Below are 17,948 nucleotides of genomic sequence, written 5' to 3' on the forward strand. Positions count from 1 at the left end.
TCCTGCTGTAAAGTGATCTCAGTGATATTCAACATTCATTGATATTCAGTGATATTCAACAAATTACTTCTATTTAGTTTTTTGCGTATTGGTGTAACCAGTGCAACTTTCCAGTCTTGGGTGTGGATCTTTCATTGACTGAGCATATGATTGCTAAATATGGAGATATTATATCTACTCCGAAACGACCCTAATTGGTAAACTATCTGGACTAGAGGACTTGCCTTTATCAAATCATTTAAGTTGCTTCATTACTTCTAGGTTATTCATGTTGGCAGCTTTTCTTGAGTCAAATAATGGAATATTTACTGTATATTCTTTAGTGAAGGAATTCAGAAAACAGTGTTTTAATAACTCCACTTTAGTGGTGTTATCATTGGTAATATCACCTCTGCCATCATGAAGTGAAGGTATTGATTGTGTCTTGATGCTGGTGTACTTCACACGCAGCCAGAATCTCTAGGGATTTTCTGCCAGATTTGGAGACAGAATTCTGTTGTAGAAACTACTAAAAGTATTTCTCACTGTAATGTGTGCTAAATTGGGAGCTTTTGTAAAACATAACCAGTCTTTGAGATTTTGTGTTCTTTTAAATATAGATGCTTTTTTCATGCTTCTGCAACAGTGTCCTGCACTTTGTGAACCATGGGAGCTCTGTTGCATCTCTTATTAAGTTACTTGGTTTGAATCTTGTCAATACTATTTCTTTGAATTGAATCACATCTGGCCATTTTTTGCATAGTTAGTTTGGAAGTAACATAGACTGTCTTTTAAGGATGCCTTGTGGCCACTATTCCTTGTATCTGTTTGATGCTCCTTATTTGCTCAGGACTGTTTTTGCTAAGAGGTCTACTATGTTATTGCAACCATTTGTACTTTTGAATGATTGATTACATCTGTGCAGGTCTAACCATCACTGAGATCTGTACATAAGTTGCAATAAATGCTCTCTGAAAAGAATGTTCAGTGACTAGTTTGTGTAGCATTCTTTATAGTTCAACACTGCCTATATCTTAATTCCTTAGTTCTACTACAGCAGTGTATGGAGTACCACTTACATATCTACTTGACAATAAGAGCACTGGTGGTTGCTTAGGTGCATGTTACTATTGTAAAATATTTTTTTTACAGACTGCGCCAACTTGTGGGATCCTAAAACATTGACATGTTCAAACTCTTTCAGCACTCTGGTGGTTGATTCTGAAAGAAAGCACATCTCTGATATAGACTTATTTCATCTGCATTTACAAATCCTTGGAGTATTTCAAATAGAGTGCTGTTGGTAGGGTGACTTTTTACAACAGACTGTACTTGCACTACTAAGTTGTTACAAATAGGCTTGTTTTCCCCACCAGCACATGTGGAACACTGTGGATATGACGCTGCAGCACTCACCCTGAGCTGGTGAAGAGGCAAGTCTGAAAATTGGGTGGCAGCGTCTCCAGCAGGCGTTGGCAATAGCGCTCTTCTATGCCTTCCGCTGGCATAACACCTGGCTCAGCCAGGGGTGAAGTCAGTGTTGCCATCTGTGAGGCTGCTGCAGCCACTGTAGCAGGATGGCAGTGGCCCACTGCAACAAATATACTGCTGCTCAGTAACTCTTTTTTGTGATGTCAGACTGTGCTTCTAAACAGTCTCTTCCTCCTAGTTACTTCCATAGGCAAAGTAACTAATGTGCATTGTTGTACTGATGTTCAGCACATAGGTAGGTGGTCTACAGCCTAGGGGTGTACAAAATTTTCATAACTGGAGTTTTGTATTAAACCAAAGAAGAGACGATAGTATAAAATTACTTAACCCCACTAATGTTCAGCAATATCCAGGGTTATATGCCAACTTTAGTGTATCATGTAATTATGACAAATGACTTTGACTATGATTTTACATCTGCTATTCAAGAGATGTAGGCTTTGTCTTGGCAATGGGTTTTATCAGTCTACTTATGTGTCTGATTAAGAACATGAACAGCACACAGCAGTTTGCACTCTCTCACCACAATGTTTGTCTATGCTTAATGAATATCATACAGACAATTTTTATACAATATGAAGGAAAAGTGAAAACATGTGTTGTGATGTGGCTTGACTGTTCTACTAAAATTAGTTTTCAGTGTTTTGTATGCCAATATTTTGTGAAGCACAGACAGCGCAGAGTAATGTCTGCATCATGCTAGTCATATTTGCTCATTGTTTGACAATTTTTGTGTACAGTTGCTCCGTTAAGTAATTGCAGTAAATAGCTGAATAATAAATCTTATGGGAGAGAAGAGGAATGATGTCAAGACTTGGAAGCAATTAGTTGTTCATTTTCTCTCTGTTTAATATTTGCTCAATGAAACTCAGTTCCACCATTTGCACAACTGGAGACAAATAGGACACTAGGATACGTTAATAGAAATCAGACAATGGGCTGTCACTAAACAAATATTTTGCTTCTTGGTCCCAAAGCTATTATGCACAATGTACTGATCTAATGTGATTGGTAATGAAACTGCATAATTTATCTTCTGGCCAGACATGATGCTTCTCTTTCTGACCCACACAGTGTGTCACCCTGATTTAGAGCAAAGGAGTCTGTGCAGATTCCCCATTCACTCATTCATTCATTCTGTTCTATATAATTCATTTATTTATTTTATCCATCTTTCAGAATTAACATGCAATTGATAACATCAAAAGAATTACAGCTATCTGTACATTAAGTTTTACATAACAAAATATTACGTGGTAAAATATAGCAGTGTTGTGCCCTATTAGCTTATAACTGCCTCTACACCCATATCCATACAGAACAGTAAGCCTTAATTTATCAGCATTAACATGCAATCAATGTTGTCAGAAGCATTATAACTATTTGTACATTATGTTTCATATAACAAAATATTACCTGGTAAAAAATATAGCAGTGTTATACCCTATAAGCTTATAGCTGCCTCTACACCCATAACTGTACAAAACAGTAAGCCTTAATTTATCAATAAATTAGGTTGTCTTTACAACTATTCTGAAATTCTTCTATATTATAGAAAGTATTTTCCTTCATCCAAACTTTGGTTTTAGTTTTCAAAATATCCAGTGAAACCAATTGAGCCTGTATGGGTAAAGTGTTGAATAATTTTATGCCTATGTATTCATAGCTAGATTGGGTTTTCTTAAGCCGGTTTGTGGGTATATCAATCATATTTGTTTCTCGAGTATTGAACAGATTTCCTTACAGTGCAGTGGTTTAAGTTTTCTTTTATGTTTAATAGGCAACAATATATGTAAAGAGATGGCACTATGAGAATTTTTAAGTCTTTAAAATAAGGTCTACATAAGGTCTTGTTGTCAGAGCTGCCACAAAAATGCCTAATTGCTTTTTTCTGCCAAGTGAAATTTTTTTTGGTTCCTGGGGAGTTACCCCATAAAAGAATGGCATATTGTAGATGGCAGCGAAAGAAGGCGTAGTATGAATGAAGTAATAAATCTTGTGCAACACGTGTGTAGCTTGGCTAATAGGTAGATAACTCATGATAACTTTTATATCTGAAAACAAAGATGATGTGACTTACCAAACGAAAGTGCTGGCAGATCGATAGACCACAAACAAACACAAACATACACACAAAATTCAAGCTTTTGCAACAAACGGTTGCTTCATCAGGAAAGAGGGAAGGAGAGGGAAAGACGAAAGGATGTGGGTTTTAAGCGAGAGGGTAAGGAGTCATTCCAATCCCGGGAGCAGAAAGACTTACCTTAGGGGGAAAAATGGACAGCTATACACTCACACACACACACACACACATATCCATCTGCACATACACAGACACAAGCAGACATTTGTAAAGGCAAAGGCAAAGTCAACATATATTCCTAGTAGTTTAACAGATGATAACTCAGTGTTACTGTTTGACAGACTGAAGATTATCTTGACAGTCATTTCATAGTTCATAGTTAACTGATTAGCTTTAAACCAGATATTAGATCTTTTGAGACATTCTTCACTTTCCTCCTTCAATTTGTTTATATCCTTCCTGGAATTAGCTAATGTTGTGTCATAAGCATAGAGGATAGACGTACAGGGTAAGTTACTCGGAAAGTCATTTATAAATAACATAAATAGTAGAGGGCCAAGCACTGAGCACTGAGGAACATCTGTTTTATACATAGAGTCTGTGACTTTTGGCCATTATACTTAACAGTTTGTTTTCTATTGCTGAGGTATGATTCAATTAGTGAGAGTTCCAAGTGTTTGATTCCATAGCAACACAATTTATCTACTAATAATTTGTATTTAACTGAGTCAAAAGCCTTACTCCAGTCAATTTGAATGGCTTCAGCAGATAATTCTGACTCAAATGAGCTTAGTACAAAAGAGATAAGGTTTTCAACTGCTTTGACTGTTGATAAGTTTGACCTAAATCCATACTGAGAATCATTTAACATATTATTGTCCAAAAGGTGTATGCATATTTGCTGCAGTATGCAATATTCTATTATTTTTGAGAGAAAAGGCACATGTGAAATTGGTCTATAATTATTGATACAGGACTTGTCACTATTTTTGTAAAATGGTATGACAACTCTCTTTTTGAGACATTCCGGAAAGTGTCCACTAGGGGGCATCCAGTTTATTAGTATGCAAAGAGGATATGATACGAGATCTACAATTTTTTTAATTACAAAGTTTGACAGACCATAAGCATCTTCAGATCTGGGGTCTCCTAATTTAGAGGTTGCTTTAATTATAATAAGAAATCTTCAGGAAATCTCACCGAGTTAAATATCTACTCAGATAGCCATGGGCGCGGACTGGCGGAAGTACTACGAAACCATTACGATCGGAAAGTATGCAGTCATGTGAAACCAGGAGCACCAATGCGAGAAATTATTAGGGACATTTTACTGGACAAACAAGACAACGAAAATCATCATGTTGTATTAATTGGAGGGGTAAATGACGTGTATTGTAATGAGTTAGCTAATGCTATTATCAGTCTCAAAAGTGCCCTCAGTTCGATAGAGAACCAAAAAGTAACTGTTATTGGTATACCACATAGGCATGACCTCATATCTGCTTCATGTGTGAATGCCGAAATTAAGGAAGCAAATAAACAGATACAAACAGTGTGTAAAGTGTACCCAAACATAAGATTTCTATCAGCCGATTTCCTGGATAGAAGCAACTTTACAAAACATGGCATGCACCTGAATAGAAGAGGCAAGTCATCTCTGTGCAAAGCAATTTATGAAACATTAGAAACATATGAAAAACAGAGTATCTATGAGTCAGTACCAGCCATTATAATGAACTACCAATACATTAGTGAAAGCAACCATGCAGGAAGTGAATCTGTCTTTGAGACAACAACTAAAGCAGCTGCAGAACCACAAACTGCTGCAGCATCACAATAAAATTCAGTAACAACTAGAGCGCTAGCAAAATCAGCAACATCTGAACCAGCTCAAGCAACAAGACCAATAACAGCAGCAGCACAAGCAACAGAAGCAGAAATTGTGTCAACAACAACTGTAGCAGTTCCACTGCAGTCACTGGTAGAAAAGAGGAAGGAAACCACAGTGAGTATTGTATCACCACCTCCATCCTACACCAAAGTGTTATCAAGTGCCTCCACTCAGCCTGCCCACATAAACTATGTAACATGTGAAACAAACAAGAAACTTGAGAAATAGACAACAAAAATGTCACCTCCATTAGCAGTTAAGAAGACAGAAACCTCAGTAAATATTGTATCATCTCCATCCCATAGTGAAGTGTTATCTAGTGCATCAAATCAGCCATCCCACACTAACGTGTTATCAGGTAGGCCTATATCGAATCCCCCATGCCAGATAAATTATGCAGGAAGTTAAATAAAGTCTGCCACCCGAGCCTCAAACAGAACCTAAAAATACCACAGAGAAGTAATGATTTTTTAAGGCCTGCCACAAGGAAGTCCAGCTGCTACCAAAACATAACACCATCACCACACTAAACAGAGGACCAGTGAAAGGCAAACCACCATATGTGCATCCAATTGGGCCCAAGACACCACGCATCTTTCCTCTTGCTGTGAAAAATCAATATTATTCACGCACATAAATATTAGATCTCTGAAATATAAAGCTGATGAACTTGGTGTTGTATGAATGGAAACAATAGAATAGTATTATGTATTAATGAACACTGGCTAAGAGAAGAAGAGATAAAGCTGTATGTACCACCATGTTTTAATTTAATTACAAGTTACTGCACACCCAATGAAGGTTATGGGGGTTCCTCAATATATATAAGTGACAACCTAGGGTTAAGATATACTGTACCTGATGTTAGAGACATATATGTTAAAGGCATTCTTGAAGTGGCTGTCATGCTACTACCAACGTTAAAACTCACAGTTATTTCAATATACCATTCTCCTGATAGTGATGCTGATCAATTTCTAGAGTGTTTAGATAAACTTATTTGCTGTACAGAAAGGTATACCAAACACAAGACAGTAATTTTAGGAGATTTAAATTTTGATGTAAGAAAAAAAAAAAAAAAAAAAAAAAACCACACACACACGCACAAAAATACTAATTTGCTTAACATGCTAAGATCCCATAATCTCTTCTGTGCAAATTATAGTCCCAAAAGACAACTTTCTTGTCTCGACAATTTTATCACAAATATACATAAAGATGATTTTGATTTGGGACTACTTAATGTCGACCATCTGACAGATCACAAAGGCATATGGGTAAAACTAACAATTAATGAAACAATGGGGGATTGTGAACCAACCCGGTATGTCAAGTTATTGAATGATAAAAGCATAAATAGCTTCAGGTATAAGCTGAAGGTACTAAAGTGGAATAATATAATATATGCTTCCAACAATGTTGAGGAGGCTTGTAGCAGGTTTGTTAGTTCTCTATCTGAAATTCTCAATACCTCCTGTCCAATGGTTACCAAACGAAACAAAACTACGGCAAGGAAGCATGGTCGAACTACTCCACATAAGTGGTTCACACCATATTTACAGAAGCTAACATTAATGGTTTTGATATGCTATGATAAGGTAAAAAGTGGTAGTGTTGACAATGCAACATATGTTAGCTTCAAGAGACACTATAGATCACAAATCAGATTAGCAAAATGTAGAGCAAATGATAACTTCATCAAAAACTCCAATAATAAGTGTAAGGCTGCGTGGAGGGTCATTAAATCAAAATTAGGTACAGGTAGTCATAGTGTAAAAGTTACAACTGATGTTAATGTCACCCCAGATGAATTTAACCTCTTTTTTATCAATTCAGCAAACCCTAATCCCTCATCTCCTCATAAGAAGAGTTCAAAATCAAATTCACAATCTACTTATATAAACCAGTTTTTACAAAACTTTGCTGATACCATGCCAACCTGTAATTGGGGACATGTGGAAATAAGTGATGTAATTAAATCAGTGGCAAAGTTAAGTGACTCCAGATCAGAAGATATTTATGACCTCTCAAATTTTGTGATTAAAAAAATAATCTACTTGATATCATTTCCTCTGCACATTCAGAAATTGGATATTTGACAGTGGTATTTTTCCAGAATGTCTAAAGAAGACAGTAGTAATTCCATTACACAAAAAGGGTGATAAATCCTGCACTAATAATTATCGTCCAATTTCTCTGATACTTATTTTTTCAAAAATAATCGAATATTGTATACAAAAGCAAATTAACATGCATTTGTCAAAAAACAATATACTGACTAAGTCTAAGTATGGTTTTAGGGCCCAGTTACCAACAATTAATGCTGTTGAAAATGTTGTTTCTATTGTGCAATCTTCTTTGAATCCAAATTATCTGTTGAAGCCACACTAGTGGACTTAAGCAAAGCATTTGATTCCGTAAACCACACAACACTGCTGGAAAAACTATGGTGTTATGGCATTTGGGATCTGAACTGTCCCTCATTACATCATATCTCAGTAACAGAAAGCAAACTGTAAGCTACAACGGTCAAAAGTCACAGTTACTGAATGTCACTAGAGGTGTTCCCTAAGGATCAGTGCTTGGGCCATTACTGTTTATAATATTTAGAAATCACCTGCCCAGCAATATGCAATGCAAATCTGTGCTTTACACAGATGATACAACTTTCAAATATTCAGGGAAGGACGTAAATAAACTGAAGGAGCAAAGTAAAGACTTTCTCAGATTATCCAATATGTGATTCAAAGCCAATGAGTTAGACTATAGGATCTTAAAATATTTACTAAATTAACATTTCTGGCTGTCATTTTCCTAATATCTATGTTTAGATCCCCAAAAATTAATATTTTGTATTTAGTATATTTTGTATACTGATCGCAAGTTTTTCTAAACATTCTATAAATCATGCTACATTACTTTCAGGAGTGTGATATAAAGAAACAGTTATGAGCTGTATACTATGTATAATCACAGCAGCTGCTTCAAAAACACCTTTAATGCATAAGTCACTAACGTTAAGAACAGAAAACTTTAAGTCTAGATCATTGCTAATGTATATGGATGAACCCCCATAAGGTTCACTGGCTCTGCAGTACTATGTAGCTGATTTGAAACCTGATGGTACATACAGTTCTATATCTTCTTCCTTTAACCAATGTTCATTTGTACATAAAATCATTCTTTTGTTACTTTTTAAGAGTATACCAAGTTCATCAGCTTTATTTTTCAAAGACCCGACATTTAAGTGCAGAAATAAGACAGAGTTTCTCTCACAGGAGGGGAGGAGTACAGTATTATGTGGCAATGGAGAACATTTAATTGTTTTTCCAGCCCTGGAATCTATGTTGGGTGGCGGTTTGACTTCCTTGGAATAATCCATAAAAAATCTTCATTTCTCTTTGGTAATTTTTTGGGTCTGCTTGAAACATGGTTGGAAGTTTGTTTCACTTCACTGTCACCAACTTTTATAAGAGCATGTTTTCCCAAATCATTTGGTACCACTTCATCATGAGACAAAGATGATACTTTACTTACTATGACAGGTCTATCATGAAGAAGAACTGTCAGGGGTGTGGAACAAGTGAACATATGCATGAATAATGAGAATGAGCTGGTAGAAACTAAATCTGTACTATGTACCAACAATGAACTATCAATACCTTGACAAACACTATTTGTGCTAACAAAAATTAAATTCAAATATCAACATTGTTTTAATAAATAGCTGTTGTTTGACTCCTATTGATTACTTGACATTTACAGCACAAAATGGGTATTTGTCAAAGAATAATAGTAATCTATATTTACAACACCTGGGCCTGTTCACAAAGAATGTAGCTATTTCTTGTGAAGATAACAGAAGTCTCTCATCTTTCACTTTAAATATTTAGATAATTTTTGACAGTATGCTTAGTAAAGTAGAGATATAGCTTTTAATTTACTTTTCAGTTTGTAGTTTCCCTCCAGTTCTAGTGTTAGGCCTATGTCTCACAGAAGAATGTTAAAGAACTTTGCACTAGTATACAAGACCCAAATCTGAAACCTAGAAAAGAATAATCTACTTAGAAATTATTTTTGTCTGTTGTGCTGTGGTTGTGGCATTACAGTCAAATTGAAATAGATTTTTGTTATTAGCAAGAAAAATAATTAAAGTATAAATGTCAGATTGCAGTATTTGAAAAGGCCTCTTCAAGATGCATAATTACACAATGTTCTTATTGCTTAGTTATACTGAATAAATATTTCATTTACTTTATCTGTAATGCCACAGGAGATAATTCCATAAGACTATAGGGTCTGAAACTATGAAAAAAATATGTAAACACCCCCACTTCTGTCCTAAAATCTACAACAGTTGATTGATGAGTTTGTATGCAGAAAATGGCTAAAGCAAATTTCTGAGAACAAGCACTATGATGATAAGAAGTGATACAAAATCATATTCATGTCAGACAAAAGTTAACTGCTTCTACACCAAAAAACAAAATTAAGAAAAATATGAAGATAAACCAAATATACTCTGTAGTAACCCACGTTTACCACATCAATCGCACTGGCACCTCAGTGTCTGTCAAAGTTCAGCAGGCACTGCCCCATCATGTGTTACTCAATAAGCCCACAAGGGTGCATGGCAGCTAATCTCAGATACCAGGAGGCGGTAATTCCAGACAGCGCTGACACTATGCATCAAGAGCGGAGTTTGTAGCTGTCACCCAGTGTCACCACACAGAAACATCACCCTGGAACAGAGTGGCTTCTGTCTCATTCTGTAATGATTTATTCTTTTGCTAACTGCACTTTGCTCATGGATCATTGTATGTCAAACTGGTACTGACATAGCTGTGTACAAGGATGACATACACAGAATGTGTTTATGGTTTTGGCATTAAAATGACTGTATTTTATTGGCATTTTCAATGGTGTGTTATTGCATATATGCTAATGACATTCACATGTTTCATGCAAAATTGTGACAATGTTGTTGGAAACTGTTCTGCTGAGTTTACTACAGCAGCAATTGGAAAACCAGTGGCACTTAGAAATGCAACAACAGGAACACACGGCCATGCTGCACAGGGTGTTGATGAGTCTGTTAACAAGACCTCAGATTTTGCTGGGCTATCCACCTCCATTCCCCCCATATGATGCAGCTGCCAAAGACTGGGAATCATGCGAAAAATGCCTGTGACAATTCTTCACGGTAAGAGATGTTGCCTCCACTACAGCTCATTTTCTGTCATGTATTGTGCATTAAGAAAGTTAGGACCCCTTCAGGATTCTACATCTCTCTTATTTGACAAAATGTGTTGTTTGCCTGTTAACATAACCATACTCATGTGATTTCCATACTAGAGGAGTTTTATCAGTGCAGAAAACAACCCCGTTAATACTGTCACACTTGGGCTGCAGAACTGCGAGGTTAAGACACGAGTGTTGTTTATTACTGCTAACTCTCATGAATTTGATGAAGATACTGTGGTTAGAGATGGTATCTTAGGGCCAGATAACAATAAGGAAGTTTGCCAAAGGGCATTGTAGTTTGAAGATCCTTCTTTAGAAGAAGTACTCAAGATAATGCAAGCATTTTTGGTTTTGCATGCCACTGGTCATTAGTTAATAATTTTGAGCTGACATAGTCGCTGTCAAACCAGACAGCAACTGGCATAAACATCTAGTATGTCTTGAGAAGCAGAGGTCACATGAGACAGCATGTCTAGCCACCATGATCCTCACAAACACGGTTATAGAGGAAAAACTTCCAAAAGGGCCTGCCCTGATGCGCTGCTTGCTTTGTCCAACATGACCAACCAGCTTGTCTGCAGTGTTGGGTGCCATGCCATCTGTGTCATAAGAAAAGTCACACTGCATCTGAATGCAATGCTCAGTCAGCTTCTGCTGTGCTTCTCACACCCTAACCTATGGACATTAATGTTATTAGTCATGTGTGTGAAGATGCTGCAATTGTTTCTAAGAAACTGTTCACGAATGTGCATATTAATGGGACCTTCTTATGCCTCCGTGTGGATATGAGCACAGTGGCCTCGTTATTGAACTCTAGTACTTATCTCCATCTTGGTTCTCCTCCACAGCTGGCTACTTTGCACCATGTTGTCTGTCACAGTAGACAGCAGATTCCTATTCTCAGCCAGTTTACTGCAGAAACAACTTGCAAGGTGATGGTTCACCAGTGACACTTCTGGTAGTGGATGGTCCATTAAAGGAAAATTTGTTTGGTTTGGATGCTTTCCAGGTTTTTGGATTTACAGTCTCTGATTCTGTTCATTTCATGTTGGATTTTGTGCCTTATCAAGAGTTGGATGACATGTGTGAGGAATATTCTGTTCTGTTTTCACCAGGACCTAGTGAGGTTACTGATTATTTGGTGCACATCACTCTCAAATCTACAGTATGACCCCATTTTTCCTGTACCAGACCTGTACCACTCCCATTTTGCATGAAAGTGAAGGAAGAATTAGGTGGGGTGACAGCTTTAGACTTCATGGAACCCATTTCATCAAGGCAATGGGCTACACCGTTAGTCATTGTCAAGAAGCCGATGGGCAAACTCCATCTTTGTGGTGACTTTAAAGTGATGGTTAATTCATGGTCTGTGGTCAATACATAACCCATTCCTCGCTCAGATGTACTTATGACAATGCTGGGAGGTGGACAAAATTTTTTGGGACTAGATTTGTCAGAAGCATATTTACAGCTTCCATTTGATGAGGAATCATGTTAGTGTCTTGTTGTTAATATACTTCATGGCCTCTATAGGCACAACAGTTAGATTTTAGGCAATGCAAATGCACTGCCCATTTTTCAATGCTATTTGGAGCAACTTATGTAACAAATTCCATGTTACATCAATTACCTTGACAAAATTGTTGTTACTGGTCCCACCACTGAGAACCATCTTCACAACTTGTCTTTTGTTTCAGACCTTGAATGATGCAAGTCATAAGGGCGATTTGGGAAAGTCACAATTATTCCAACCCTCTATAGAATACCTGGGACTTGTTATATCTCGTCAGGGGATTCAGCTGACTGACAGTTACATAATGGCTACTGCAGTCCTTCCATGCATCATTAATGTGGAGGAGCACCAGGCATTCTTAGGCAGTCATGTATTACCACAAGTGCCTTCTGCAGGCAGCTTCAGTTTCCTATTACCTAAATTGACTGCTTAAGAAAGGCACAGCCTTCCAGTGGACTCCTGCCTGCAACCACGCATTCAAGATGTTGAAGGATGATTTGTTTTCTGTCCTTTTCTTGGTCATTTGCTAACTGGGGCTCCAAGCTGTGCTGTCACAAAATTGTGCAGATGGTTTAGAATAGCCAATTACTTTTGCATCCGAGATGCTTAATTATACACAGAAAAATTACTCTCAAGTAGAGAATGAGGCTCTCATTATATTTATGCTATCAAGAAGTTTGAAGTGTTTCTCTATGGTTTTATGTTTCAAGCCATTAGTGTCTCTCTTTAGCCCCATGGCACACCTGTCAGGCACGATGGTGCATAGACTTGAAAGGCAGGCCTTGTTCTTTAGTAGATATAATTATAAAAGTCATTTCCTCCCTACCAGCCAAGCATTCAAATGCAGATGTTCTTTCACGTTTACCGAATGCATCTGACCCTCGTTCGATCAGGATGAAATACTTTGTTTTTACCTCAGTGACAAAGATTGGCAGACAGTATATGGATTCTCTTTTAGCAGTTCCTGCATTGCCCAGGCCATCACCACTAACCCTATTCTTTGTTGCATGTCATGTCACAGAGCTGCTTGACTGTCTGTCAAGGTGTAATTTTCAAGAAACAAAGAGGTGTATTTTTCTGAGAGCAGATATAGGCTAACTCTAAAATTTTGCATGCCACTTACTCTGTACAATTATCCGAAGAGAGTTTTGAAACAATTGATATCCCAACAAAGTTAATAGCAATTGTACTCTGTTCCATTATCATCTTATGATTCCATAAAATATGTATGTACCACACATTTTTTTTATTAATAGATGAGTTGACAGTACTTCATTCTTCAACATCACTATTTTTCTGATGTTACACATCTATAAATAGTTGCTTGCAGTAGCTGGTCCTGTTACGCTATGGCAGCTCATTAATATACAGGTAAATAATGGGATTGGACACAGCATGGAATACTTACGCTGACATTTACTTAGATTCCATGCCATTGACTTCAACTGTCTGCATTCTGCTATTCAAATAAGATTTTCTTTTCTTTTGATAATCTATAGCTTTTTTTGTAAATCCATAAAACTTTTTAAAGTAGTCGTGTTTAATTCAAATGAATGTGCTGGAACTCTGCGATTGTGTAAAATTAATTTTTTTAATGATTAAACACCAATGGAAATTCGTATAGTGGGGATGAAGTTTTACAGGGAGACTGTTAATTAATTTTCAACAGTTATAAAATGTGCAGCAAAGTTCAGTGTCAGACTTCTCTTGAAGATGATCCTGATGGAAGGCATCCTATAACTGCAACCACAGTTTAAAAGATAAAGAAGTACCACTACACACTGTAGGACTGGAAGATCAAAGATCTTGATGAAAGAAATTGCTTAAGTGAAAGGAACATAAGAAAAAAGATTATGGTAAATTAACTATGAAAATAAGGTTTGTGAAAGATGAAAACCATATCTGTGAAACGCTAAGCAAAAACAAATTGTGATATCTGAACTGGTTGAAGAACAATCCCACAGTTTTCATGCACGGATTTGTTAATGTGCATAGGATATGGCTCCATCCCTTACGTTTACTGTGATGGTGACGGAATTCTTCCCACAAATTTTCTAGATAGAGTAAAGCAATACCAGAGACAAATTGATATCACGCCAATTCTAGACCATCAGTTGAAAAAACTGCATATTAAGAAGCAAGAGAAAATGTATGAACAATATATTTGCCCATAAAAGGTGCTTTATCAAAAGGAAACCTGAGGTATATCCACCCTAGTCTCCAATTGACATCCTGTGACTTCTCTCTATTCCTGCCTCTAAAAAAAGTTTGTGTGTACAACATTTTGTGCCCAGTGGAGGTGTTGGGCAATCTTAGATGTGTGGCTTTCTGACCTCCCCGAATCGTACTTTTTTTCCAGCACATGCATAGTAAGAACACTCTATGTTTCCATGATCTATTCCTGGGGTGGACACTGCCCTTTCCTTTAGATATCACAAACTTACAGAACTAATTTTAAGAGCGCTGCATTGTTTAGACGAAATGTTGAGATTAAGAACTACGAGATATTCTATGACTCCAAATCATTTTATAGGTATCTTACAAATATGGAAATTTGTGTTGGTCTTCGATTGCTGTAGACTCGCCCAAAGAAAATTTTCTCAGACTTTGAAAATTTTCTTTCAGTAAAGACGATTTAGTTTTCCTTAACTGCAAACCAACATGACAGTCTGTACTAAAATTATTGGCTAGGATCCTGATAATGTTTCAGACTGTGGCACTGTTATTTGGTGCAAAAGGCACACTGGGTTACCAGTTCTCTCCAAACACTGTTTTCTCTAATTTATATTTAAGCTTAATAACGTAACTGTTAGGACGTCAGCAATAACCACAATGTTCGTTAACAATGTTACTGCACAGATAACAACAATCAAGTAACTCGATGGAAAGTGACTGACTGCGGACAGTCCCGTACAGCTTCAGTTATTTATTTTTTGTCTATTTGTTATGAATTTTGTGAATCCATAATATGATGCACTGTGTGATCAAAAATATCCGGACATCCCCAAAAACATACATTTTCATATTAGGTGCATTGTGCTGTCACCTACTGGCAAGTACTCCATATGAGCGACCTCAGTAGTCATTAGACATTGTGAGAGAGCAGAATGGGACACTCTGAGGAACTCACGGACTTCGAACGTGGTCAGGTGATTGGGTGTCACTTGTGTCATATGTCTGTACACGAGATTTCCACACTCCTAAACATCTCTAGGTCCACTGTTCCCAATGTTGATGGTGTCGTGGAAACATGAAGGGACACATACAGCACAAAAGCGTACAGGCCGACCTCGTCTGTTGACTGACAGAGACATCCGACAATTGAAGAGGGTCATACTGTGTAATAGGCAGACATTTATCCAGACCATCACACAGAAATTCCAAACTGCATCAGGGTCAACGGCAAGTACTATGACAATTAGGTGGGAGGTGAGAAAACTTGGATTTCATGGTCGAGCGGCTGCTTATAAGCCACACATCACGTCGGTAAGTGCCAAACGACGCCTCACTTGGAGTAAGGAGCGTAAACATTGGACGATTATACAGCGGAAAATCATTTTGTGGAGTGACGAATCCCGGTACACATTGTGGCGATCCGATGGCAGGGTATGGGTATGGGTAATGCCCAGTGAACGTCATCTGCCAGAATGTGTAGTGCCAACGGTAAAATTCGGAGGTAATGGTGTTATGGTGTGGTTGAGTTTTTCATGGAGGGGGCTTGACCCCTTGTTGTTTTGCGTAGCACTATCACAGCACAGGCCTACATTGATGTTTTAAGCACCTATCTGCTTCCCACTGTTGCAGAGCAATTCAGGGATGGTGATTGCATCTTTTGACATGATCGAGCACCTGTTCATAATGCGCCATGGCTGAGTGGCTACACGACAATAACATCCCCATAATGGACTGGCCTGCACAGAGTCCTGATCTGAATCCTATAGAACATCTTTGGAATGTTTTGGAAGGCCGACTTCGTGCCAGGCCTCACCTACCGACATCGATACCTCTTCTCAGTGCAACTCTCTGTAAAGAATGGGCTGTCATTCCTCAAGAAACCTTCCAGGACCTGATTGAACATTTGCCTGCGAGAGTAAAGCTGTCATCAAGGCTAAGGGTGGGCCAACACCATATTGAATTTCAGCATTACCGATGGAGGGCACCACGAACTTGTAATTCATTTACAGCCAGTTGTCTGGATACTTTTGATCACATGGTGTAAGTCAGAAGGATGTGGAACGAGTCAGGTTTAGAAACATAAAGACACAAAGAACATAATGAACATTTGTACAGTAATGAAAGTGTAGCGCAAACTGGTGAATAACTTTTAAAGTTGAACTACAATTACTGAGGGGGGGTTGGGTTGTTTGGAGGAAGAGACCAAACATCGAGGTCATCGGTCTCATCGGATTCGGGAAGGAAGTCGGCCGTGCCCTTTCAGAGGAACCATCCCGGCATTTGCCTGGAGCGATTTAGGGAAATCACACAATTACTGAAAGTAAGTATAGTACAGAAAAGAAAATTCGTACATTACCCATCGTAAACGAATAGTAAGATGAATTATGGCTAACAAATTAAAAATATAAACTCTCAAAATAAAAATTGCAAAGGGTAAAGGACAATATTAATTTACAACTATCATTTTATTTGCAAGTACTTATGAAGAGAGTAGGACTTTCCAATAAGTTATTTTCTTAATTTAGATTTAAATGTAAGAAAGACACTGACCTGAACTTTGATATCTGATAGAAGAAAGTTGAAAATTTTTGTGACAGAGTTATGAACACCTTTTCGTACAAGACTCAGATGTTTTAGATTCCTAAGTAAATCGTTGTTAGAACTTGTATTGTGATCATGTTGACCACTATTACGCCACACCTTAAACGTCCCACAGAAACTTACCGAAGACCAATAGCATCACTATTTACAAAATGTCAGAAGCAGTACAAGGAGTACGACAAAAGTTTTCCAGTATAGACACTTAGCATTAAAAAAATGAACAATGCATCACATGAATTTAATGAATCACTTTTTATTTTGGTCATCAGTCTTATGACTGGTTACATTTCCTCTTCTGTGCCAACAACTTCATCTCAGAGTCCTCAAATATGTGTTGGATGTACTCCATCTTCTGTCTTCCCCTAGAGATTTTATCCTCTACAGCTTCCTCCAGTACCATGAAGGTTACGCCCAGATCTCTTAAGACGTGTCTTATCATTCTGTCCCTTCTTCTTGTCAGTGTTTTCCTTATCTTCCTTTCTTCATCCGATTGTGCAGAGAATCTCGTCATCCCATATCTTATCAGTCCACGTGGTTTTCAATATTCTTCTGTAGCACCACATCTCAAATGCTTGGATTCTCTATTGTTCCGGGTTCTCCACTGTCCATAAATTGCTATCATACCAACCCCGTGCTCCAAGCCTCCAAACGTACAGTCTCAGAAATTTCTTCCTGAAATGAAGGCATGTATTTGATACCAGTAGACTTCTCTTGCCCAGGAACGTCCACTTTGCCTTAGCTAGTCCGCTTTTTGTATCCTCCTTGCTTCGTCCGTCACGGATTTATTTGCTCCCAAGATAGCAGAATTCCTTAACTTCGTTTACTTTGTGATCACCGGTTTTAATGTTAAGATTCTCAAGATTCTCATTTCGTTTTTATTTGGTTTAGCCTAAATTCACACTGTATACCTATTAGACCATTCCATTCAAAAGGTCGCGCAATTCTTACTCACCTTCAGTGATGACAGCAAT

General features: G+C 37.6%; 1 protein-coding gene across 2 annotated transcripts in view; it reads right to left on the bottom strand.

The window, feature by feature from the left end:
- Positions 1-17,948, bottom strand: part of LOC126484167 (5-phosphohydroxy-L-lysine phospho-lyase-like) — a 325,588-nt gene that overhangs the window by 102,104 nt on the left and 205,536 nt on the right. For both annotated transcript variants that reach the window (XM_050107574.1, XM_050107582.1), the window contains exon 3: positions 1,396-1,570. In XM_050107574.1, coding sequence (XP_049963531.1) covers positions 1,396-1,570 — 175 coding nt within the window. The remainder of the gene's footprint in view (positions 1-1,395; positions 1,571-17,948) is intronic.

This window comes from Schistocerca serialis, chromosome 1 (assembly GCF_023864345.2).
Source record: "Schistocerca serialis cubense isolate TAMUIC-IGC-003099 chromosome 1, iqSchSeri2.2, whole genome shotgun sequence".
Classification (NCBI taxonomy): domain Eukaryota; kingdom Metazoa; phylum Arthropoda; class Insecta; order Orthoptera; family Acrididae; genus Schistocerca; species Schistocerca serialis.